We start from the raw sequence: 26,422 nt of genomic DNA on the forward strand, positions 1-26,422 counted from the left end.
AGCGCCGGGGGACCCCGGACGGGCTCGGCGAAAGGTCGGGCTCCGCGGGGCCCGGCCGAGAGGAAGACGAGGACGCCGCCCGCTTTTGCAGATCCCGGGGCGACCATCGCAGGGCCAACGGCGACCGCGCAGTGACGGGCGCCGGAGCTGACCGACTGCCACGAAGCGACCGCCACGTCAGGGCAACTTCACAAAACCCGGACGAGGGCGAGTGACGCAGACCCGGCGGCCGCGGCGGGGTTGGGCCCGCGGCCAGACGAGGAGGCTGACCTCCAGCCCGGGCGCCCAGTTCAGCGACGCCCCGGCCGGCGCCGGCGCCTGCCCGGCCCTCAGGGAGGCGGGGGGAGCGGTGGAGGAGGCGGTGCCATCGCGAAGCCCGCGCCCCGCCCGCACGCTCACACTCCTCCCCCACCCCCCTCCCGCAGTCCCGGCCAGGGCTGGGCGGTGTCTGCCAGGGCTGGGCGGTGTCTGCCGAGGCTCCCTCTGCCTGGCCCAATCGGCCGGAGCCGCGCTGACACCCCGGCAACTGCGGCGCGGAAAGGTGGAGGCGGCGGGCCGGGAGGCCAGAGCCGGGACAGCGATCCGCCATGGAGACCCGCTACAACCTAAAGAGTCCGGGTGAGCAGGGCTGGAGGCGGCGGGCAGGCGGCGCCGCCAGGTGGGCCGGGGAGGGCGGAGTGACCCTGGGCTCCCGGGCCCGGCGCTGCGGTTCCCTCGCGTCCGCCGCCACTCGCGGCTCCGCTTCGGGGTTTCGCGCTCTACGCGAGACCGCCGCCTGCCGCGATGATGCAGGCCGCAGGGCGGCCGGGCGGGCAGCGGCCGCCAGTCCTGGGGACCGGCCAGTTCCCCGCAGCACCCGGACTTTCCCTTTCCTCATCTTGGTCGCGTAGTGCTGGGTCCTGAACTCATCCCTAAGAGCAGGTGTAAAGGTGATGTCCGTGGGTAATAGTTAACAGTCCCTTGCGGTACCTGAACACAGACCGTCGTTATCCCTTCGTCGCTGCCACCGGACTTTTATTAGCTCTTTGACTCACTTGCATGTGAGGATTTGGTTGTTTAAATATCTCATTTGCAGCATTTGGGGCGAATGGAATTCCAGACTTAGAGGAAATATTCTGTATTAAAACAACTAACCAAAGAGCTAAGAAAACTAGTTAGATGAGCCGTGTACTTTAGAGCTAACCACGATTTTTGCCACGACGACTAACATGATCTATATCTATATTCAGTCCTAGAGACTTCCTGTATTTAGTGCCCCTGCTTCATTCACAGAACACCCCAAACAATCCTAGCTTCAAGTTCTTTTCTGGTGCATTATAAAGATGCAAGAAAAGTAAGCAGCTCTCTCATATTAAGGCAGGCTGGAAATGAATCACTAGGGTCTGTAAATGGTGTTTATTCTGTCTGTACCTTGATAAATTTGTCAGGAGGGAGAAACTCCACAGTTCAGCTCTAAATGATAATCCTAGAATATTAGTGATGGTTTGACCAAATATTTGCTGCTGCTTATTTTTCCCTTCCAAGAAAGCATCTTTTCGGTAGGAATCAGCAAGATTAGCATCCTTATGGAAAGAGCTGACATTGTGAACTTTTGATTTTTTGAAAAATACTTAATATGTAGAAACTCCAGAAAAGTCTGAGGATATTGACTGAATAGAGCATTGTTAGCTTGAGTGCTGTCAGGCTGAGAAGTGTTCTTAGGTGACCAAGTGTGTAGAATGGGTCATAACATTTGGGGGGTCCATAGACTGCTTTAAAAATCTGGTGAAGCCTGTGGGCTTTCCAAGAAATGCATTTAAACAATTCAATTTAAGTGGGTTAAGGACCCCCCCCCAACCCCACACCCCGCCCATCTCTTAAGAACACCCTCCGGTGGTGGGGGGGTAGGAACGTAAAAGAAAAAGGGAAAGAAAACCTTAGTTTTAAGGTTGGGTGATAGAATGCTTAAATTGTTTAGATTGTCATAGGTTTAAATAAAACTACGTGGGTAAAAATGTATGGTGACTACTTGATCACATGGTACCAAGTTCCTTAGGACAGCTGAGGTACTTAGTGGAATGTCCAGAGAATAATGGAAATATAAATAATAGTGCAGTTTGGAATGGAGAACTGGTGGGTCCCAAGACATTGTTGTTCCAGCACATTGCTCAGGTTTGATATGTTCTCATACCTGAGGTTATGAAAAGTTTTCAAAATTTTCCAGAATTTTGTACGTTTCCAAAGTATATGATCTGTCAGATGGCTGAGCTTTGGTCAACATGCCCCAGTGTTATAAATTGCTTCCTCTTTTTTGGTATTTCCTCAAAGGTGGTGTTGCTGTTCTACACGAAATGATTTTTTAAGATCTTTTTTTGTTTGTTTGTTACCGTGTGGATCATTTGGAGTTCATGGTGAAGATGATCTCTAAGTCCCATAGATGATCTATGGGACTTACTAGAAATGCTAGGAGGCATGGTGAAAATGCTTCCTTCCCTTGTTTTATTCTAAGTCCTGTGATATTTTTAGAGTAATGCTTATGTGAAAAAAAGTGGTTAAAAGCACTGCACAATATAAGAGATAGAACCCTTTCTCTGTAATGTGCAGTTGTCTTAGAGGAATGGATGGTACAATTAAGAGAATACACGTAACTGGTTCAGGGCCAGTGTGCTAGCACGTGGGTAGTAATTTGTTCGCTTGGTAAGTAGGAAAACTGGCGTGCCTGGGTGGCTCAGTCGGTTAAGTGTCTGCCTTCCACTCAGGGCATGATCCATGGGTCCTGGGATCGAGACCCGCCTTGGGCTCCCTGCTCAGCAGGAAGCCTGCTTCTCCCTCTCCCACTCCCCCTGCTTGTGTTCCCTCTCTCGCTGTCTCTTTCTCTGTCACATAAATAAATAAAATCTTTCTTTAAAAAAAAAGTAAGAAAACATTGTGATTTTTCTGGAATGGACTTGTGGTTACGGGCAGAGCTCTGTATGGAGCCACCTCATAAGCCTCTGACGTAGCCTATCAGTAGGTGCTCTGCATCAAGCTCCCTGATCCTTTTTTGGGTCTGCTCTGGCCAAGGTAGTAGGGTCTCATAGTACAAAGTAGGGAGACCTATGTATAAAGAACCTCTTGTGGCAGCTTTCTTCAGAAGGGCCTATGGGTGTGTTTAGCAGGTGACTGGTGTATAAGAGACCAGTGCAAAGGCACCCACTACCTCCACCAGAAACCTGAGAGCTGTCCTACCCATGCTCTTAGTGTGAATTACTGGTGATCTAACAGCTTCACCCAGATTTCCCACAGACTGAAAAAATCTCTACAAGGTAACAAAAAACCGAACTCATCAATTTACTCTCCTCCCCCAAACTTGCACCTCATCCCTTCCTTATTCCAGGGATTGACAGCAACTCGGCACTTGTGGGAATCATCTTTGATCTCTTGGTCTACACCTTTACTCCACCCCCTAGCCTGGAACACACACACACACACACACACACACACACACACACGCAGGCATTCTCACATGGGCACCAGTCCACGCAGACAAGTATTTATTCAGTCACCATTGTCACCAGATCCAGTAAAATAAAACTGATTTGATCACTCCTTAAATTGAAAATTTTTCAATAGCTTTCTATTGGCTCTGTGTAAAGTTCAAAGTAAAGTGTTTAGCTTGGCTTACAGGGCTGCTCATGATTTGATCCTTGCCTTTCTCACCAACCTAGTTTCCTACAACTGTGCTCCTTTGCTTTTTTTTTTCCCCTCTTCTTTGTATTTTTGCCATGTATCCATTTTTCCCAAGTGACTGTCCAGATGGAGCCACTCTTCTCACCTGTATGCTTTGGTCCCTGTTGGAACCTTTGCTTAGAATGGCTTCCCTTTAATCCATTGGAAATTCCCATTCTTCATGCTTCTTTAAGGTTCAGCCTTGCCCAGCTACCCTGGGCAGACTATTAGGTAGACTATAAGGTAGTCCCTGTATTTGTACACACTTAGTGTTTGTACTGTAGTTGTTTTCATGTCCTTCTCACTGTGAGCTTTTTGAAGGCAAGAAGCAGGTCTTGGTTATTCTGTCTCCATCACTCAGACATTCTTTAAATATTTGTTGAATGGGTATCTTTGTAGGGTATTTCTGGGCAGAAACACTAGTCCTTAAACATTTGCTTAAGTGCCTTTAGTATGGGAGCAGGAGGAGGCACTTGGGGAGCAGACATTGGGTTCATACCTGCCTCCTGCATTTTATCTATGCTTTGGAGATTGACTGTATTAAGATATTTGCTTTCCAAGAGAAATCAGATACATGAGAGACAGTGACCTGTAAAAGATCTCTTTAGCTAGAGCTTTGTCTCCAAAGCCCAGTATAAGCCTAGTGAGGTAGAGCCTGGGCATGGGAAGATTGCTAATGCCTGGGCCCATGGAGCCTAGAGCCTGGATCTAGAGAGATCATGTGGCCTCCATAAAAAAGAACAAGAGCAGGTATGCAGGTCCTCCCCACTTCTTTCCCTTCCCTGGCACATCTTATCTCACCATGGTAGAAGAGAGGAGCTGATCAGAAAAAGTTTTCTATGTGATAGCAAGAGATGGGGTATCAGGAGTGGCAGACTCTGCGGTAGCCCCAGTTGCCAGGCAGTATTTCGAAACTTGACTATTCCATAGCAGTGATATTTCTCCTTGGGAACCAGAGCCATGCCATGAGGCCAACTACATATGCCCACTGCCTGGATTTGAACCAGGGAGAGAGCCTTATATCCCAATCTATTTCTGACCTTAATAACTTGTGATGGGGGAAGGGGAGAGGGGGAAGGAAAGGAGAATTATATGAAGAAATTATTGACTCCCATTCAGTAGGTACAAACATTGAAGAAGAATAAAATTAAGTGATTTATTTAAGGATTTAGAGCTACAAAATGTCAGAGCCAGAAGTTTAATGCAGCCTAATTCAGAGTCCATTTTCTTTTGCACTTAAGGTGTTTATAATATATGTAATTTCAGAAAAAAAAGATCATGAGAACACTAGACTAATAGTAACTTCTGTTTGGCTACGTGGCTTTAGCTCTCACATGGTATGTGCCTGTGTGGCCTATGAACTAATAAAATAAGCATGTTTAGTTGTTAAGCAAATTATTGTTCCTTTAAATGCATTCTTAAATCAATTCTGACCCTTTCTTACATCTCTCATAATATCCAGGTACCACTGGATATTTCTTTCTTACATCTCTTCTGTTGAACTGAGCTGAGTGGGAGAGAGGCAGAGAAAATGTGGTAAGGGTACGGAATGACATAAAATCTGTTCTTCAGCTTAATCTTTCAGCCAGCTGATGAGGAATGAAGGAAAAATAATCTCTATGGGATCTGTGATTGCCAACAGCAGCCAAATAAATTAACTTTGTAACAGCTTCCATGATTTTGTTTATATCTAATAATATTAATTGGAAAGAATGATATTTTTATGTGGCTTTAAATCAGGGTCTTTCCATCTTTGTTCCATGGGACCCTTCCATGCTGGCTTCTTCAATCAAAACAGCTCTGTTACCTCTTTTACATATTGAGGTTCTCATTAAGCTTTTTTTTGAACAAAGAATTTAATCTTATTGTCAAATAAGTTTGAAACCCATTGCCTTTAATCAGATGCTTGGAAAGAGATTTTTGGAGGGATGATAGGAAAATTCAATTAAACTAATATTTGAGTGTTTACTATGTGCTAAGCCCTGAGGAGCCTTCAGTGAAGTAAATTGTTTAGCAGGAAAGACTGGTGTTAAGTAATTACAAGTGAGATGAACTTTATGAAAGATAAAATACAGAGTGTTATGAGGGCTTATAGCAAGGGGATTCAATCTAGTTTCTAGGGTAGTGACTTCCAAACCTGACAGACATTAGAATAACTTGGAGAGTATTTCTGGTCTCCACTCCCCTCCAGCACGCCTTAGAAATTTTTATCTGTCCAGGTGGGAATCTCTAGTCATTCCTCAGCACGTACAAGGGAAGGTGTCAGGGAGACCTTCCCAAGGAAGTTACTTAAAGCCAGTCTAGATGAGACAAGGAGTGGGACTGGGAACAGTATTGCAAGCTGAGAAGCATGACAAATGCTCTATTAGAAACATAGAGGTAGGGGCGCCTGGGTGGCTCAGTTGGTTAAGTATCTACCTTTGGCTCAGGTCATGAGCCTGGGGTCCTGGGATCGAGCCCAGTGGTGGCCTCCCCAGTTGGTGGGGAGTCTGCTTCTCCCTCTGCCCCTTAACCTTCTCCCCCCTCCCCTGCTCTTGCTCTCTCTCAGATGAATAAATAAATTTAAAAAAAAAGAAACATATAGGTACATATTGAGACATATTTCCCCTCCCATGTTCTAGACACAAGGCTTTGTTCAGTTCTTTGATTCCCACACCACCTGCCCCAAGACTACAAGCTCCTTGTTGGTAACCAAAAGTATATTTTATTTTGGTTGTAGCTGTAACATCTAGTATATACTCAATAAGATGTTCAAATACTTTGATCAAGTGAACAAAGTCTGTGCTTATAGGGACCTAGTTCAGTGCAGGAGATGGAAAAGAATTAGTAATTATGGAACAGGATAGTGACTTAACTTTTTCCCCCACTTAGGAACCCTTGATTAATATGAAATTTTATGCAGAAGTCCTGATACATACTGAACTGTTTGTATGTGTGTGGGAGGTGTTCTCAGTTAACCTCTTTCCCTATAACATTTCAATCTATACTTTCATGTATTTTACTTTTATTGTTTCCTCAGCCTATTCATATCTATGCATAATTCCTACTTTCTTTCAGATGTCAGTACCTCACCCCTTTTCTCTTCTGTCTGCTCTCAGGTTAGGGTACCCACATGGTACATACTTCTCTTATAGCACATATTGAACTACATCAGTTGGTTTTCAAACAGTTTTGGGGAGCCTTGGGCTACCTGGTTTTTCCCTGGCTTTGCTTTCCTACACCAGTATCCTGACATTTTTTGGCACCTAAAACTTGAGGTGAGAGGGGCTGGGATCAAAGGATTGACCTTTGAGAGCCAGTAGGAAAGGAAAGAGGGTGCAGATACAGATAGGATTGTAGGTTGTGATGGGCTGCCCACAGCCATTTATCATGGAAGTAGAAGGCTGTGCCATTAACTCCAAGAGGTGGAAGAGGAATAAGATGAGGAGTAAACAGGTGTGAAATAGTCTTGGGGTGCTAGTTGGAGTGGGCTGGTGGGCTTACCAGAGAAATTCAGGAATATTAGGTGGCATTGTGTCCCAGTGGAGGTTGTTGATAATAACTTTATAATGGCATCCATGTTCCTGCCTCTGTGACTCCCCCCACCCCTCTTTCAGTAATGCTCAGCTGTTTGGGTATAGATACCAAATAAGAAGATCGTTGGGTTGGGTCAGCTAGAATTGCATTTTATTAGGGGATTATGAAAAAACTCCCAAGAGCTAAGTGTGTAGATAAAGAGGGAAGTGAATATAGGTATAGGTGGACATAGAAAATTATGGGGTCTGTGGTTTGGAAGTTTTAATTAAGCTGAAGTCATTTCAAAAAGGAATTCAAGGGGCACCTGGCTGGCTCAGTCGGTAGAGCATGAGATTCTTGATCTCAGGGTTGTGAGCTCAAGCCCCACATTGAGCATGGAACCTACCAAAAAAAAAAGGAATTCAGTTAGAACTATGGAGATTCAGTGACCTCTGGGGACACCCATTTATATTAATGCAAGATAGTGGGTGGAAATTCCCAAGAGGTGGGAATATGGCAGTGGGGGGGGTCTACTGTTAATGAGCATGAATTCCAGAGGGCAAATTTTTGTTAATATAGGCATTTTAACAAGATAGAGTTGGACTGCCTGTGTTAGAATCCCAGCTGTCATTTACTAGCTGTGTGACCTTGGACAAGTTACATAATCTCTCCACATGTCAGTTTCTTTGTCTGGAAAATGGGAATAAAAATAGTACCTATCTCATAGCATTGTTCAGAGGATTATATGAGTTAATGTTTGAGTGCTAGCACATACAAAGCATATGTAAGTACTTATTAAATAAAAATAGTACTGCCCTAAATATTTAATTTAATATATAATTCTTCTAGTGCCTAGCTACCATGTCCTTCCCTCTCCCATTAATACTGTTATCTCATAATTAAACTTCTACCATATACTCAGTTGAACTAGTCCTCTATACACTTTTTATTGAAGTAGGAACTTTTTCATTAAGTTTGTAAATCTGTGCTAATCTCTTGGAAAAGTGTATTTTAAATGTCTCTATCTTATAAATTTTATTTTAGCTGTTAAGCGTTTAATGAAAGAAGCAGCAGAATTAAAAGATCCAACAGATCATTACCATGCACAGCCATTAGAGGTTAGTTTCCATCTTTTACATATGGATTTTAATACTTTAATATTTTAAATGAATTCTTAAAATTGTTTTTTTCAGGGCTTTGAGTCATTGCAGATGTGTTTGGTTTATTGATATATTTTACTCCCTGTATTTTCTTAGTATTTATTTCATTAGCCATTCAGAATCCAACATATTAGAAGCAAATTTCCAGTCTCTATAAATGGTCTCAGATGCTAAATTGGTCTTAGGTTTTGAGTATGAGGGAGGGAGGGGTAATGGAAAGAACTCCAAACTCTTTAGTGTGGAAGACCTGGACCCTTGAAGCTAGTCTGGGCTTTTTGCACAAAGATCTCTATCTCTTTTCAGTCTTCTCATCTGTAGAAGGAGGGTATTTAAATGTGGTCAGCCTGGTTTCCATGATAATAGTGAAAATAAAATGTAATAAAGGATGTGCAAATATTTTGTATACTGTAAACTGTAAAGTACCTGGGGACTCTAAGATGATGTTGATAGCATATTTATTAATATTACTGACTACTTATAAATAAGCTCTTAAGCGTCTATGAGGGATAATTTTTTAAAGTTTGTTAAAATAATCCACATTTACAGCAATTATTTGATTATATAATAATTATCACTAATTAGTATTCAAGGATTAATTTAGCTTAAGTAAATCTGTAATCTTATGAATATATAACAATGCTCAGCTGTTTTTAAATGCATTTGTTTAAAAAAGATTTTAGCTCTTGTGGGACATGAAAACTAGATTAAATAGCTTTTATTTATAACTTTTATACTTGAGATATTTTGTGCATTAGAAACTATTCTAGTAATGCGAAACATTTCATTTTTCTCACCCAGGAATATTTCTGGTACTCATTAATAAAGATGATCAAACGTTTTTAATGTTATTGATTCCTTGCTGGTTATTGTTTTTGTTCAGGATAACCTTTTTGAATGGCACTTCACAGTTAGAGGGCCCCCAGATTCTGATTTTGATGGAGGAGTTTATCATGGACGAATAGTACTGCCCCCAGAATATCCTATGAAACCACCGAGCATTATTCTTTTAACGGTAAGAATTCTTGGCTTTTTGGAATGCTTGTGATTTAACTCTTCATGGTGACTGCAAAGCATGGTTAGTAGACTCATTTTCATTAAGAAATAAAGCAGAACATTGTTATAATTTTGTCTTTGGGGAGCAGGACTTGATAGTACAGTTCTTTTCCCCAAAAAATAATTCCTAGGAATTATTGATGCTAATGAATGCACAGTTGCCATAGTGTGGTTGATAGGATTCAGTGGATCAGTGGATACAAAGTGCTAGGCACAGTGTCTGGCACTTGCCAAGTACTCAGGAAAGGATAGTTAATGTTATTATATCTCTTAATCACATCATCACCTTCAACTTCTCACCTTTCTTATACTCTTTTCCTCAGTTTCCTCATTTTTACGTACAGCTCTGAAAATAAGAACTGTCACAGGGTCCTCAATAAATGTTAGTTATATTATTACTATTTATATCTTAGAATTCCTGTCTTCACATATTTCACCTCCATGTGAAGGAAAACTGTTGATCCAGTTTTCTCTTATTTTTTTCTGGGATGTTGTTCCTTCAGAGTAAATTCCTCTCTTATTAAGCTCTCCTTCCCTCCTTTCCTTTAATTTGCAAGTATGTCTAATTATCCTCTAACCTTGAAAAAAGCAAAACAAAACACAAAAGCCTTTCTCCTACCTCTTTAAGCTGTTGTCCTATTTTCTCTTTGCTAACTTCAAGACATCCTTCCTCTAGTTTAGCCTGTTGCAGTCTGGTTTCTACATGCTTACTACACCAGTCTCAGAGACCAGTTTGAGAAATTGCACTGCCTCTTCTCAGTGGTCATCCTCGTCTGTCTAAGTTAAATATCTGACACCACATGGAGTAGCAAATGGTAAAACAAATGTATTCGTCAATAAATACGAAACTAAAGCTGCTTTTACTACGATACTTGGTGTAGTGGAAAGAACATTAGTTTCAGAGCCAATAGACCTGGATTCTGACCACTGTTCTTCCCATTACACCAGGCAGGTTGCATAATCGTTTTGAAATTCAGTTTTCTCCTCTGTCAGGGGTTGTGTATGGTAAATACAGTCATAATATAAAGTTCCTATCATATAAAATGTTCTGCTTAACAAATATTAGGTGGTGTTGAGAATTGTTAATACCGGCAGTAGGACTGGAGCAGGGTCCTGGAGGGGCCCTACTGTGTTAGGAGTGACTTTTTAGTTGCTAGATCATGGGGAGAGCCAAGTGGTTCAGGGGATGGGGCTGGTGCATGGGGAAACGGGTGGAAGGTGGGTAGTTGGGGCAGTAGCTGTTAACCAACGAGTACAGAAATATTTCAATAGTTAACCAATGTATGCTCATGGTTAGCACACTGGCTGAGAATCAGCCCTGCCTTCCTTATTTTCAATATTTGATCTTTCTGGTTCACATCCTCTATTTTGAAAAGTACTCTCCATCTTCATTCAGCAAATATTTATTAAACATATGTCATGCACCATGGGGCTTGGTTGGTTAAGCATCTGACTCTTGATTTCAGCTCAGGTCATGATCTCAGGGTCATGAGACTGATCCCTGAGTCAGGCTCCACACTCAGTGTCAGAGTCTGCTTGTCCCTCTCCTTCCCCCTCTGCCCCTCCCTCTGCTCTCTAAAAATGAATAAATAAAATCTTTTAAAAAAACATGTCATGCACCTTGTAGATGTGGCAGAGAATAAGTCAAATCCTCTGGCTACTTGGAGCTTAATATCCTAACTTCATGTCTCTTCTTCCTTCCCCTTCCTCTGAGTATGGATATTCTATAAGTTCAGACATCAGCTATTTTCTCTTATTTCTATGAAATGGCTTCACTGGTCACCTCTGTGAAGTCAGATACCAAAAAAGTGTATCTTCTTCTGACATCAGCATGTCTGTATTTCTGCCTGTCTGCAGTATGTCCTCAATAGCTCTTCTACCGAGACAGGAGATCCATGTCCAAAATGGAAATCATCACCTCTGATCTGCCTCTTCTGTATTGCTGTCTTATGAAATTGCATCATCCTTATGAAAATCACTGCTGTCTCGGAGCCTCCTGCACCAATATCTAGTTAGGTGACACCAAGTCCTTAGGTTTTTCCTAGCCTCTGCATATCTTCTCTTTTAGATCCTTCACAGAGCCTAGTCCAGTACTGTGCTCAGAGAAGGAGATCAGGACATCATTATATGTCAATTATTTAGATTTCAGAAAGGTGCCACAACTTCACAGCTTTTATTGTTTTACAAGTATTTGTGGAGTGTCTATAAGAGGACAAAAATCTGTGTCCCCTTGGAGATTATATTTAGTTTTCTTTTAAAATTAATTTATTTATAAAATATATTTATACTTATAAAGTATAAAACATTAAACACATATATAGTTCTTAAAATGCCTTATTTATTCCTAAGGCTAATGGACGATTTGAAGTAGGCAAGAAAATCTGTTTGAGCATCTCAGGACATCATCCTGAAACTTGGCAGCCTTCATGGAGTAGTGAGTATTAATTTAAAGTGAATATAACTCTTCTATAACTCTAATCAACTCATAATTATAAAGTATAACACCCTCTTGAGACTGAAGCTGTTTTGGATAATTAATTTGATATTATTGAATAGAGAATAAAAATTCTTTCCTTGTCTCAATTTTTGCCATCATTTAATACAACCACCCTACCTGTACCTCTTCAGTGAAAGCCTATGTGTCCTTTTTTCTCTTTCCAGAGTAAACCCAGTTCCTTTTACAAAACAACTTAGATTCATGTTTACTTTTTATTTCAGTAAGAACAGCATTACTAGCCATCATTGGGTTTATGCCAACAAAAGGAGAGGGAGCTATAGGTTCTCTAGATTACACACCAGAGGAAAGAAGAGCACTTGCCAAAAAGTAAGTTTTGCATTTCATTCTTTGTTAAGATTTAAGTACTATTCTGGATAATGGCTGTTAGGAGATAGGCTCTGTCTCTTTGTGAGTTACCTTGGTTACAGGATCTAGTCTACTTTTGCTATTTTAGAATTTCATTTGTAGCAGTTTACTACTCAGGGGTGACCAGAGTCTAAAGAATTGATTTCATGCTGTCTAGTTTTAGAAAGTAGTTGGTAATATCAACCTGAAGTGGGAGATACCTTCTCCAAAAAAACAGTTCTGGTCATTTGTCTCTACTTGGGCAGAATTACAGATGGAAAAAACAATGCAATTGTTTATATGTAGCTTTCCATAAGATTAAAAACTTCTTGAGGGTAGGGAGGGAGTCCACTTTATCCATCTTTGCACCTACAGTATCAGGCTCAAAGCAAATGCTCAGTAAATGATCCAGAATAAAGTAAAGGAGTTTTCTTTATCAAGTTATGGTTTCCTAGTGGTATTGCCTTCTCATTTTTTCAGATGTGTTCTGTCTGTATAACCCAGATTAGTCATCAGATTCAGAGTAGCCTCTCTTTTGAGTAGTGCAAAGACTAATTCTCTCTCTCTCTCTCTCTTCTTTTATTTTAAGAACAACTTCTAACCCAGTTTATTTTTTTAATCAGTGTGCATAGGGAAGAGACCTTATAAGTAATCCTATCAAGAGGCTTTCTAATCCTAGAATACTAGACCCAACCCTCAACAAATGTTAAAGATTCCAAAATTGCAGTGAGGTGAGGAAGAGTATTTAAAAGTACTTACATTCTGTAATTCTTGATTTTTTTTTTTAAGATGTTATTTATTTATTTATTTGACACAGAGAGAGCACAAGTAGGCAGAGCGACAGGCAGAGGGAGAGGGAGAAGCAGGCTCCCCGCTGAGCAGGGAGCCCGATGTGGCGCTCGATCCCAGGACCCTGGGATCATGACCTGAGCTGAAGGCAGTCGCTTAACCGACTGAGCCACCCAGGCGCCCCTGTAAATCTTGATCTTGATCATTTTTCTGCTTTGGACTCTTCTGTTTACCACCTCTCAGACATATTACGTTAACTAAATTATAGTGTATCTTACCCTAGCACAGCCCAGAATATGTCCTCCATAGTTGTTTGTTAAATCAAATAGATTTTAGTGTCTGAAAGATTTGATAGACTCATGGAGTTCATCAACAACTTTTCTTTTTAAACCATATTTTTAGGTTCTGGGGATACACCTTACTGCAGCTGTTATTCACAAATTATATAATATGTACTTTGAATATATAACATTTGTTTTTATTTGATTTTCTTTGTTGGGTTTCTGTCTTGATACTTTTATCCAGTTCATTTCATGTATAAGGAAAAAAAGAACTGTGCTTTTTTGTTCTAGACTTCCCAATGTATATATACTAGGTTTTTAGTCTATGATAGAGGCTTTTTAAAAACATGATTTTGCATTCATCCATGGTAGCATATTGTTCTTGTGGATAAACTAATATATTAAAAATTAACCTTCCCCTTTAAGTTTCGTCTGACTTCTCAGTTAAAAGTGGACACATTTTAATGCAAATAATTTGGATACAGCTGACTCTCAAAAGGATACAGACAGCAGTGCTGCTTCTGGTGAAACAAAAATATTCGGCAACATGTACTAATAAGTTAATACTACTTTTACATATGTTTTGTTCACATGAAGTTGTTTAATAAATTTAAATAGCATGTTTTTGGGGTGCCTGGGTGGCTCAGTCGTTAGGCGTCTGCCTTCAGCTCGGGTAGTGATCCCAGGGTCCTGGGATGGAGCCCCGCATCAGGCTCCCTGCTCTGTGGGAAGCCTGCTTCTCCCTCTCCCACTCCCCTGCTTGCTCTCTCACTGTGTCTCTCTCTGTTAAATAAATAAATAAAGTCTTTAAAAATGAAATAAATGGCATGTTCTTAAAGACTGAAGGCTTTTATTATGTTGAAATGGAAGTACAATAAAACAACTTTTTAAAAAGTTCAGCAATGTAATGGTACATACTTCTATATATTATACATATTTATTTCCAGTCATACAAAGCCTCAGCACTTTTTGGCCTATCTGGAAGGCCTATCTGTATATCTGGAATACAAAGGGGAAAATGAAAACATAGGAAAGCAAATAAATCTTGGGAAGTAGTCTAGTTAACAGATTTATCTTGAGTCTACTTAATATAATGAGTGATAAATTTCAGAATCTTTGGATTTTATACGAGTTCTCTGTCTTTCAAGTTATACTGCTATTTATTTTTTTATTTTTATGTTTTTCCAAGTTTTTATTTAAATTCCAGCTAGTTAGCATACAGTGCAATATTAGTTTTAGGTGTAGAATTTAGTGATTTATCATTTATATCCAACACCCAGTGCTCATCACAAGTGCCCTCCTTAATCCCCATAACCTGTTTAACTGCACCCCACACTGACACTCTCCCCACCACACACACCTCCCCTCTGGTAACTCTCAGTTTGTTCTCTGTAGTTAAGAGTCTGTTTCGTGGTTTGCTTCTCTTTTTCTCCCCTTCACTTGTTTGTTTTGTTTCTTAAATTCCACATATGGGTAAAATCATATGGTATTTGTCTTTCTCTGACTGACTGACTTCACTTAGCATAAGTTATACTGCTATTTAGTTATACTGCTATTTGTGATTTTTTTTCCTTAAAAATATCTGTAAATTCTATTTTTGGTAGCTTCTTTACTATTTTATGTATGTTTCAGGTAAAACATAATTCAGACTTTATAATGGACTTTTTTTCACAGGCTTAACATAGTTTTGTTATGTGTGATCTTGAGGACAGTGTAGTTAGACATTTTATATATTTTTGTTGTATAGATCTAAAGCTTAGTTTTCTTTAGATAGTATGTTGGAAAAAAATGGAAACTAAGCCCTGTTTTTTTTTTAACTTTAGACTTTAAAAAATTGAGATACAATTGACATGAGTTTTTGTTGTTTTTGTTTTGTTTTTAAGTTTTACTTATTTAAGTAATCTTCACACCCAGTGTGGGGCTTGAACTCACGACCCTGAGATCAAGAGTTGCATGCTTTTCCGACTGAGCCAGGCACCTCAACATGAGTTTTTTTTAACCTAACCTGTATATTTGTCTCAGAACTATAATACTGCCATAATTGTCTAATTTACATGTAGATGAATAGGATATGGAATTATCCAGGATTCTCTTATTTTAAATTGAATCATTCAGTATTTGAGTGTCTTGAATTAATATTCAAATATTTGATTTATACCCATCAAAAAAATTATTTCCTACCAGATCACAAGATTTCTGTTGTGAGGGATGTGGCTGTGCCATGAAGGATGTCCTGTTGCCTTTAAAATCTGGAAGTGATTCAAGCCAAGCTGACCAAGAAGCCAAGGAACTGGCTAGACAAATCAGTTTTAAGGTACTCTAAATTTGTAAATAAATTCTAACTATGTGACCCTTTTGTTTACTGCCAAATTCTGGATAGAAAGTAAAGCAATATAGTTCTGTTGCAATAAGGTTTTACAAATAATTTTTTCTTATTACGAAACTAATAATATACATTCACAAAGGCAGTCCAGCATAGTGGTTAAGAGCTTGGACTCTGGTATACAGTCCTGGGGTTCAGATCTCAGCTTTGCTCTTATTAGTAGTAGGACATCAGACATATTACTTAGCTACTCTGTCTCATCTGTAAATAATAATATTACTTATCTTGTAGGATTCTTATGAGGATTGAGTTAATACTCACTTAAGTGTATTGTATTTAGAGCTGTCCCTGATACTTAATAAATTTTAGCTATTATTATAGAAAATATAGTAATTTAGAAGAAAATAACAACATACATAATCCCTCCCCAAGAAATAACTGCTGTTAATATTTTGGCATATCTCCCATATATCCTTTTTTTCCACATAGATTTTACTCAAACATAGAATTACTTCTGGGATTTAATTAGCTCTATTAAAAAATGTCAACCTGCATTAAGCAGCATGCAACTTCCGACCTGTTCACCTCCCTTACATCCCGTCTGTCCTTTCATATCCAGTTCTTGTGAGAAATTGTTCCTTCTGTTCGTTGTGTTATCTGGAAGAAGAGGTGCTTAAAGTATTGGTTATTTTCTTCCTTCTGAGGATTCCTATTGTACTTAAAATTGCTTTTCTGAAAATCGGAGGGCCAGATGTGTTTTGTACATCAGAATTTCAGACTTTAGAAAATACCAAACATACACCATATTTTAGTACCTGCAGTGGGATCTGGGGCAGTACCCCATAATCAAATCTATTAATATTCCCTCAGCAAACCTGGGAATATTCACACTAATGTGGGATAAAGACTGTTAATACCCTCACATGTCATACTTCACCTGGAAATTACAAAAAATTTATTTGGGAATTGTGGATTATGAACCACGGGTGTTAGTTTTGTCTCTCACCAAGTAACAGCTCCTTGAGAACAGGTTTGTCTGTGCTTTTTCCTGAAATACCTAGCACAGGCTTAGACACATGAGCACTCGATGTTTAACTGATTGGTAGTTGATATTAAGTTAGCAATTAAAATAAGCCCAAGAGAGGATTAGTAAGTGTGGGTTATTCTGTACATTTCCTGTTGTAACACTGCTCTTGGGTGTACCTTTTTTACAGGCAGAAGTCAATTCATCTGGAAAGACTATCGCTGAGCCGGACTTAAACCACTCTTTTTCACTAAATGATTTACAGGATGATATACCTACAGCATTCCAGGGTGCTGCGGCAAGTACCTCGGTATGGCTCTTGTCTCTTACATACATGTGTGTCTGTATCATTAGCATTATTTGCCGTCGGAGGAGGAAACCTGTAGGTGAAATATCTGAATATTTTGATTCTCCTGACAGTTGGATTCCAGCCCACCTCTCCCTCTAATGAGTCATATTATCTTAAGCAAATTCGTACTTTTGGGGCCTTCTTTCTTATTAAACGGGGTTGGACTAAATAATTTTTAGGTCCTGTCGTCTCTCCAGAATTCTGTGATTTCTCTGAAAAGTTAGTTACAGTATAGCACTACACTCTGAATAAAACAAAATATACATACATTAGCCACTTTCTAAATAGGCACTGTTTCTTTGGCAGGTTTGTTAAGCTGCATTAAGGCACTCAGTTAATAAAGGACTAGAGCCAAAGATTTGCCTCAGACCTGCTCTGCCCAATACAGTAGTCACTAGCCACAAGTAGCTATCTAAATTTATATTTAAATTATTCAGAATTAAATTTAAAATTCAGTTCCTCAGTCACACTGGTATATTTCAAGTAATCCATAGCCACATGTGGCTGGTGGCTGCCACATTGGATAGCATAGATATCAAACATTATCATCTCAGAAAGTTTTATTGGACAGTGCTGCCTTGCACATAGTAAGTGCCCAGTAAATAATTGTTGAATGAAAGATTAAATGAATACTATGTGTCTTGTTAGTTCTGCCCTGACCTGTTGTCTAAATATTGGTGGGTATAGGTCATCAGAGATTGATTAAGAAAATGTGACTGGATAGTTGCTAAATAATTAGGATTATGGGGGGAAAACATTGATTTTCTTTCTATATATAAAAAAACAAATGTCTTTTTGGTAACATTGTTTGGTTGAGTAGCTACATCTTTTTTTCCCATCTTCAGTTTTTAGAGAGGATTTTTAAAGGGTCAGGAAAATTGAAATAGAAGCTGGCAAATACAGATTTGCCCTTTCCTCAGGAATAACTTAGTATAAAGTTAAGTATATAAGTATAAGTATAAAGTGGGACCGAATAGTCCTGAGTGGTTGTTCTCTCCTTTTCAGAGTGAGATGGGCAGAGAGAAGTAAGTTGGAGAGAGAACGCAAAAGGGAACGCTGGAGGAAGTAGTTGGAGGACTGGAGATAGGGGTATAAGGAAGAAGCGTATGCTGAGAGTTATATGATCCCCATGTAATTTTATGAATCACAGAGGGATATTATGAGTTAATTTTAGTCAGTATATGTTTTACCTTGAAATATTAAAAAAATTCAGATTACTTTTCACCTTTAGAATTCTAATTGTTTTTTTATTTTATAGTTTTTTAAAAAAATGGAACCATCCCCTTTCAGAGAGGAGGGTGGTTATCTTTTTTCACCTGTAAGGACAGTCTCCTGATACTTCTGATATATTTAAATTTGTCTTCAGTCTCTTAAATCTGTGTCAAGTCCCCATAATGCATATTGCAGTTATACTTATTCTACTTATAATTTATTTTATCATTAATTATTTATTTTCTATCTTCCCAGAATGTCAGTTCCTTGAGGATCAGAGCTCTCTTTCTGTTGCACTGTATCCCCAGTGCCTGGCCTTGTGCCTTGTATATAGTTCGTGGTCAATACATATTTGTTGATTGAATAAATTAATTTTAGGATTGACACTTTTAAAAAATACTAGAAATACAGGCAAAGAAATTAAAAAGTTTAAGTAAATTACATTGCACAACCAATAATATTATTACAGTGGTATTTTCCATTTTGGTTTGATTTGACTTCTTTTGTTTTAATGTTTATTATTGCAGTATAGTTGATTAGTTGATATGTATTTATCAACTATATATAATCTAACTAATCAGGTGTGCATTTTGATTTTAAAGTACATACAACTGAGAATTCTTTTTCATAGATACAGGTAATTGATGCCAATTCTGGTTAAAACACTGATAAGTAATCAATTGCTACAGTTGCAAGTTAAGCTTTTAGTTACATTTATATACAGATTATCTCAGAGGTTGATTATATAATTTGATCACCATGGAAGTAATTGAAACTTGGTTTTGGCTAGGGGTGGCTGCTTTACATGCAAGTGTAATATAAATTCACTAAAATGTTATACATCAAATCCCAGATAAGCTACGTTTTTTTAGCCTTGAGGGGGCGAGAGATTGCCCAAAGTCTAAATACAGCAGATAATATCAGGCCATCTGTTGCTTTTTGATGCAGATTTTTTTAGCTGTGTAGAAATGGGGAAAATACTGATGGTAGTTTTATGTTCTTCCAGTCTGTCAGATTTTTTTCCCTCTTCCTAAGGATTGAGGTTCTGAATAAGCCATTCCATTTTGTATTAAAAAGCAAACACAAAACTCCTTCACAGATGCTGGTTATTCTAGATTATTCTAGAAAAATTTATATGTATTACAAGGGAATTACTTGTGACTGACGGTTATTTTAAATTAATTAAATACATATGTCATATACTTCTACCTTCCCAAAAATGGTTGCTTCATCTTAACTAAGGAAATGGAAACTGGTATGACTTAAGTCTTCATTCAGCGATAGGTGTATTTGGACAAGTTTAGGTCAACAGCAAAAATTTAGAGGTCCTACCACCAATTGTACACAGCATTTTGAAGATGCTAAAGCCAACTTCACATGAACTACCAAAATTTTGTCCAGTTAGTCCTTAAACTCCAAGCAATCTAGGTTCTTCTGGGTCTATAATCTTGAGGTTGTTACCATTTTCCCTTGATGGGATTGTTTTAAATAGGAAAAACTTTAGAATTTTATGGTATCTCATCACTAATCAGTAATACTAATATATTATCCAGAAGGCATCTGAAATATAGGAATCTGATTAAAGCAGTATGTCTACATTAAGTGCATGTACTAAAATATCATCTAAAGTCAATGTTTTAAGGGATTGTTGTTCTAAACTTGCTTTTTTAAAGATTTTACTTATTTATTTTAGAGAGAGGGAGTGGGTATGCATGGGGGGGGTGAGGGAGGGGCAGAGGGAGAGGCAGAGAATCTGAAGTAGACGCCTCCCGGAGGTTGGAGCCCCATGGGTGGGCAGATCTCAGACCCTGAGATTATGACCTAAGCTGCAACCAAGAGTCGGCCCCTCAACTGGCTGAGCTACCCAGGCGCCCCTAAAATATTAATCATACTAACAGGGGTCTGAAAAACTCTCCTAAGTAATGATTTTTTAAAAATCTAAATCTGGGGGGTGCCTGGGTGGTGCAGTAGGCTAAGTGATGGACTCTTGGTTTCGGCTCAGATCCTGACCTCAGGGTCGTGAGATCGAGCCCCAGGTAGGGCTCGGAGCTCAGCCAGAGTCTGCTTGAAATTCTCTCCCTCTGCCCCTCCACCCTGCGTCTGCATGCACGCTCTCTCTCTCAAATAAATAAATCTTAAAAAAAAACCCAAATCTAGTGTCTCCAAAGGGGCATATTAACAGTAACAATATTAATAATAACTAACATTTAATCAGCAGTTGTGTATCCTAAACACTTTATATCATTAATCCTTTTAATCCTTACAACTACAGAATTGGATATTATCCTCACTATACAGATGAAGGAGCTGAATCTTAGGTTGAATAATTTGCTTAGGGTCCTGCATCTCCAAACTGGTAGAGCCAGCCTAGTAATGATAAGGCTTCCTGTTTTAGTCAAGTACATGGGCAATGTATTCTCCCCTCAGACTAATGGAAAAAAATAACATGTATAAAATAAAATCTTTAAGCCGAATCAATCTCTTATGCTGGTTTCTGGATTGATAGCATCTTCATGTTTTTCCTTAAGAGCCTTCCCTGTAAGCCTTGAGTGCTTTTGCTGCATCAGACACTTCTAGCTTCTTGGCTGAGCAGTCAGAAGAATGGGAGATTTCAAATGGAATGTTGCTGTTATCAGCTGCCATAACTCAGCTCAACCCAATGAGTGTTAAGATCCTATATGATGCCTGTGACAATGTGAGACCTCATAAAATGTTGCTGCTTTGTGGATTTGCTCCCTTCAGTGAGCTTGTTGCTGGCTGTCCTGGAGTTTGAAGTCCCAAGTTCATGCAGCTCTAATTCAGTATCAGCAGTGACTTTTATTTTTAACTCAGAGTCAGTAGTTCCTTTTTTATCTCTGTGTTATGGGTCACTACATTTGAGTGCTTCCAAAGGACAGTTTTAAGAAACTCAGATTATTGAGACCTTTGATTGTTGAAATGAATATCAGATTTAAAATGTAATTTCTACTGTAGGTAACTTAGATCAGCAGTTTCTTCCCTAATGTTTATAGCTGTTGCCAGGACAAAGCCCATCCTCTTATCTTTTTTAAAAAATTTGAGGGGCACTTGGGTGGCTCAGTTGGTTAAGCCACTGCTTTCAGCTCAGGTCATGATCCCAGGGTCCTGGGATCGAGGCTCCACGTTGGGATCCCTGCTCCATGGGAAGCCTGCTTCTCCCTCTCCCTTTGCCCACCCCCCTGCTCGTACACTCTCTCTCTCTCAAATAAAAAAATCTTAAAAAAAAATATTTGAATTATATTATTTGATTTTTTTCCTTCTAAATATTGAAATTTTCTCTAATGGAAAGTATTTTAAATGTTTTATATTTACTCAGTTTTTAAAGTTATTCTGAAGAAAACATGCATTCTTATTTTTTATTTGAAAGGGTATTGGCATTAATATAACCAGTTTAAGGTGTTTTCAGTAAAAGAATTAAAGGCCACTGGGTTATTAGAGGTAGAGTTAAGGAGTCTATATAAATAAAATGGAATTCGTATTTTGTAGAGCTTTCTTATCTATAAACCGTATTTAAGATTTTGAATCACGTGGTACCACATTGTGGTTATGCTTGACCAAGCAGTCATTGTAAGGGTACAAAGCAGTTGGTATCTTGTGCTTTGTGGAGCCAACTAGTGTGCCAAAGTATGGTTTACATATATAAAGTAACACAATTCAAATACACAGTATTCTAGACTTGTGTTCAATTCAACTGACAGGAGTTATGAGAAAAGATAATCCTGGCTTGGAAACCACATCTAATTTTTATAACAGTACTGCTGTGAAGAACGTACGGTTTGAAATTCTTCCCTATGCTCCATGATTGTTGGTGGAAGCATGTTGCTGTAGTAAGATAATGTTGGAAGAGACCTGGTTCATGAAAGGCACACTGTTGAGAGTTTAACTTTTTGCCATTGAGTATGGCAAATTTTCAAGCCAAAAAGAAATCAGATTGCTTTCTTCCTTGGCTCTCTTGCAAGAAGTGAGGTGCCCAGATGTTTAACAGATATTGCTGAAGGAGAATAGAAAGCCAGCTATAGAGCAAATGGCTCAACTCTGTCCTCATCTTATTTGTTGCTGATAAATTCCTCTGCTGCCTGATGCGTACTCAGAGTAAGTTGTGTTGTCGCCTTATTCAGGAGGGTGAGTAATTAGTTACAGCATTCAGATCATTCTTGGTAGTTTTGCCTTTAGTCATATTTTAGTGCTCTGAGATTCTGTGTACTCTTGAATAGATAACAGGTATATATACAAGTTTTCTTTGCCAATCTCAAACAAAATTTCCTAAAATTTCCTAGTATGGAACCCAGAACCCCTCAGCAGCATCCCTTCAACAACCTGCTCAGCCTGTTGTTAAGAATACCTCCATGAGCCCTCGACAACGCCGAGCCCAGCAGCAGAGTCAAAGAAGGTCGTCTACTTCCCCAGATGTGACCCAGGGCCAGCAACCAGGAGACAACCACACCGATCATGGCGGATCCGCTGTTCTGATTGTCATCTTGACTTTGGCATTGGCAGCTCTTATATTCCGACGAATATATCTGGCCAATGAGTACATATTTGACTTTGAGTTATAATATTGTTTTGTGTCTTAAGAGCTGTGACTCAACTGCTTCATTAAACATTCTGCATTGGGTATAATCTAAGAATTGTTTACAAAAAGATTATTTTGTATTTACCCTTCATTCCTTTTTTGATCCTTAAAACTTCAGTATAGATATAGCTAGACTTTCAGACTGTGTCTGCTTAGTTTAAGGGACTGGAAGTCAAAGTCCCTTGTCTCACCGTATGACCTGCTTTACAGAGAAATAACTTACTGTTGTTTCTCATGCCTCAGCTTCTTTTTATGTAAATCTGTGATACTTTTCTGTATGACTCTTTGAACTTTTTGGATTAAAGAGGGTGTTTTAAGTTCCAGTGAGTATTACTAGTTACTCAATACCCTTTATTGAGTACTCTGTTTCTACTTATGTAGAATGATACAGGGATAAGAGTTGAAAAGGGAAAGTAGAGCTCTTCAAATAGCTTGCTGAGAATGTCATTCACAGGAGATATACTGGGATGCCCATTCTGTGACTTACTTTATGTCCTAAATGTTCAGTGAAAGTAACTATTTCAGTCAAACATTTATGAGGAAATGAGATCACATCTTTGTTATTGGGTGGGAATAATGCTTTGTAACCACTTTGATGTGCTGTTATCCCCTTCTCTCCCGAATGCACACAAGATTTACAAAGAAAGGAAACAGTCCTCTATAGATCTTTTTTTAAGGAAAGAAGGGTCCAAGCCAGGAAATCACTTGATTTTCTTCCAGAAGTCAAATGGAAGGATGTTCAGATTTTAATGTTTGCTCTGCTTTGAATTGTATCTCTTTTGAAGGTATTATATGCCTAGCTTTGTAATCACTATAAATTTAATTATTCCAGGAATATGTGTAATGTTGAAATATTTCATGTACCATTTTAACAGAAAAGCTCAGGGCCCAAGTAACAGTGATAGAAATTAGAAAAACCTTTACTTAGAATTGTCCACCTAATCAAAGCCCAAGAAATAATTTTCAGTGCAAAATCAGTATATAAGTTAGTGCTAGCTAGCTCCACGGATTCTAGCAGGTAATTTTATCATTATAATGCTTGGTGAGAACATATAATCACAGAAAACCATTGCCTTCAGCAATGGTTCAGTAGCAGCATTGAGGGCACTCTTGAGAGTATTTGTTAATGAAGATTTAATTTTTAAATACAGGCAGTCCCCTGCTTTCAAGTAGGTTACGTTCTAAAAGTGCATTTGTGAGTAAATTTTTTTTTTTTTTTTTTTTTTTTTACAACTCAATGTTGTAAATGGCGTTCAGGTTCTAGACAAGTCCAAAAGTTAGTCCATAATGTATCTTGAATACTTTGGGGATGGTGTTCATAAAGTCCTTAATGTAGTTTTAGCTAACTGAAATTATGGGCAAGATAGAAACAATTTGTAAAATGGTATTAAAGGCAAATTTAATTTTTACTGCTGCTATGGACTTTGGTTCTGTTAATTATAAGACACAATTTCTATTTTCATCTAATAGCCATTTTTCCTTTATGTCCATACCTAAAGTAAGAACATACTGTATACTATTATATAATACATAATTGTCTTAAACTTTAATAAATTAGCATTTTAAAAGTGTTTACAGATTGTTTCTGTTATATCTACAGCCAAAGTTGGTAAAGTCTTAAAAAGCTCAAGGACTTTATGAGGACCTCCTATGTCAGGAGAATTATAGGTGACCATTTTATAACTTTATTGCCACGAGAAAGCACATTCTGAAGTCTTGGTTTGGAACACAAAATATTAAAGATGTTGGTTCAGTGGTTTCCTAGCAAGAGGTCACTGACCCACCTGGGAAGACCAAATAATGTTATCACCTGAGAAGAAGCAAGTCCCCCTGCTCTCAACCTATGCTGAGATTAATCGTGTGCTAGGAACAATCTTCCCTCCACTTCCTCTGGGTCAAACCTGAGCCAGCCTCAGGATCTATGTGATCTTGTTACATGTTTCTATGGGGTGTACCAATACTTTAAGATTGATTAAGCCAAGAAGATTTTGCACTGTGCAGGTCCTTCTTTATCTGATTTGCCTCTCTTCCCTCCCCTATCAACTGACAGGCCACCTTCTTTTTTGTGTTGGCATCTTTTAAGCACCTGATACACATATCTGAAAGTGACATATTTTTTTGTTCTTTCCCTTTCGGCTCACAGATGCTACCTAAAAATCCTTAAGTTGTCAGTTGGATCCCCATCGTGGAGTTGAGCAAAATCGATCTTTGGGGCTATTCTTACTCGAACACCACCTGAAGAGACTTCAGAAAACTGTTATTTTTAAAGCCCCAGTTTATCCCTTTAATTAGAGTGTAATGACAAAACCAGGTGTGTGATCTGGTTAGTAAAGGCTTAGGACTCCTTCCCCCAATCCTCAGATTTAAGTAATTCATGGCTTTTTCTTTGACCAACAAAGCACATGACTACATATCAAGGTAGTTAAAATAGCATGCTCAAAAAAATATGTCTGTTTCACCTGTAACTGTTTAGGCCAATGAAAGCTTCCAAATTTTATGTATTGTGGGGCTTTTATGTAGCACTTTACATTTTCATGCTGCTGTTTTATTCTACTGAAATAAATGAATTTCATCAAAATTCTCAATGAATTTTTTAAAAAGCCTTTAAAATTGTTTATCATTTTGACTATAGAAATATAATATTTCCTATTTCAGGAGAATAAGAAATCTTTTTGTTATTTTTGGCTATGAATAAACTTTCTGGTATCTTGAGACCTCCCATTTTTATAGACCAGAATCTGTAAACAGGCAAACCTCACACATTTGGACTTACTTGAGCAGAAATCTAGGCTGAAGTACTGAAAAGCCTATACTGTTGCATTATTTGCAAGTAATGAATGAAAAGTGAATGCATTTAACAAAGACTAACGTGTACATTAACATGGGTACTGTTTAAGCCTTGTGGGAGGCTGTACATTGCTCAGAAGCTGTTTGGAATGCCTCTTGAACAGTTGCCTTCAGAATGAGTTTGAGCTGCTCAATAAAACCAGTGACTTTATTCATACCGTGTTTTGACCACAGGTTGTATTCTTTATGTTATTCGGTCTTCTGTCCATTCTACCTCCTTAAATATTCTCTCATGTCTTACCACTGCTCTTTATGTTCACTGCCATTACCCTAATGAGCCTTCATATCCTCTGAATTAGTGCAATAACCTCTAACAAGGCTCCAGTCTTGTCCCTTTCTTCACCCTGCCGCCAGAGTCTTCTCCAGCGTTCAGGTCTGATTCTCTTAAGTTCACACCCTTAATGTAGGTTATAAGGCTGTGTGTAACCAGAGTCCCACTGAGCTCTCTGGCCTAATCTGACAGCAGATGCTTACCGGGGCCTTTCCACAGCTCTTGAGCTTGAGCCACTGGGGCTACTCCTCTGTTCTGAGAGAAATGAACAAATGTTAAAGTTATATATCCACTGCCTCACGCCATACACAAAACTTAACTCAAAATGGATCTAAGACTTCAATGTTAAGAGCAAAAACTATAAAACTGTTAGAAGAAAGCATATTAAATCTTTGTGACCATGAGTGAAGCAGTGGTTTCTTAGATACAAGACCAAAAACAAATATTTTATCAAAACAAACCCTTTGTGTTTCAAAGAACATCATTAATAAAGTGAAA

General features: G+C 38.9%; 1 protein-coding gene across 3 annotated transcripts; it reads left to right on the top strand.

Moving 5' to 3' along the window:
* Positions 1-320: 320 nt before the first annotated feature.
* UBE2J1 (ubiquitin conjugating enzyme E2 J1) lies at positions 321-25,384 on the top strand. Of its 3 annotated transcripts, none has more exons than XM_027602663.1 (9): positions 321-618; positions 8,227-8,300; positions 9,223-9,354; positions 11,745-11,829; positions 12,114-12,219; positions 15,492-15,621; positions 16,845-16,964; positions 18,009-18,028; positions 22,511-22,740. In XM_027602663.1, exons 1-9 carry the CDS (start codon positions 588-590, stop codon positions 22,581-22,583), a joined length of 771 nt encoding a protein of 256 aa, XP_027458464.1. In that variant the 5' UTR covers positions 321-587; the 3' UTR covers positions 22,584-22,740. The 3 variants fall into 3 exon arrangements, with proteins under 3 accessions (XP_027458464.1, XP_027458461.1, XP_027458463.1); XM_027602662.2 differs by lacking the exon at positions 18,009-18,028 and adding an exon at positions 5,150-5,223 and having other exon boundaries at positions 492-618; positions 22,511-25,384; XM_027602660.2 differs by lacking the exon at positions 18,009-18,028 and having other exon boundaries at positions 330-618; positions 22,511-25,384.
* The last annotated feature ends 1,038 nt before the right edge of the window (positions 25,385-26,422 follow it).

Source organism: Zalophus californianus, chromosome 7 (genome assembly GCF_009762305.2).
Source record: "Zalophus californianus isolate mZalCal1 chromosome 7, mZalCal1.pri.v2, whole genome shotgun sequence".
Taxonomy (NCBI): domain Eukaryota; kingdom Metazoa; phylum Chordata; class Mammalia; order Carnivora; family Otariidae; genus Zalophus; species Zalophus californianus.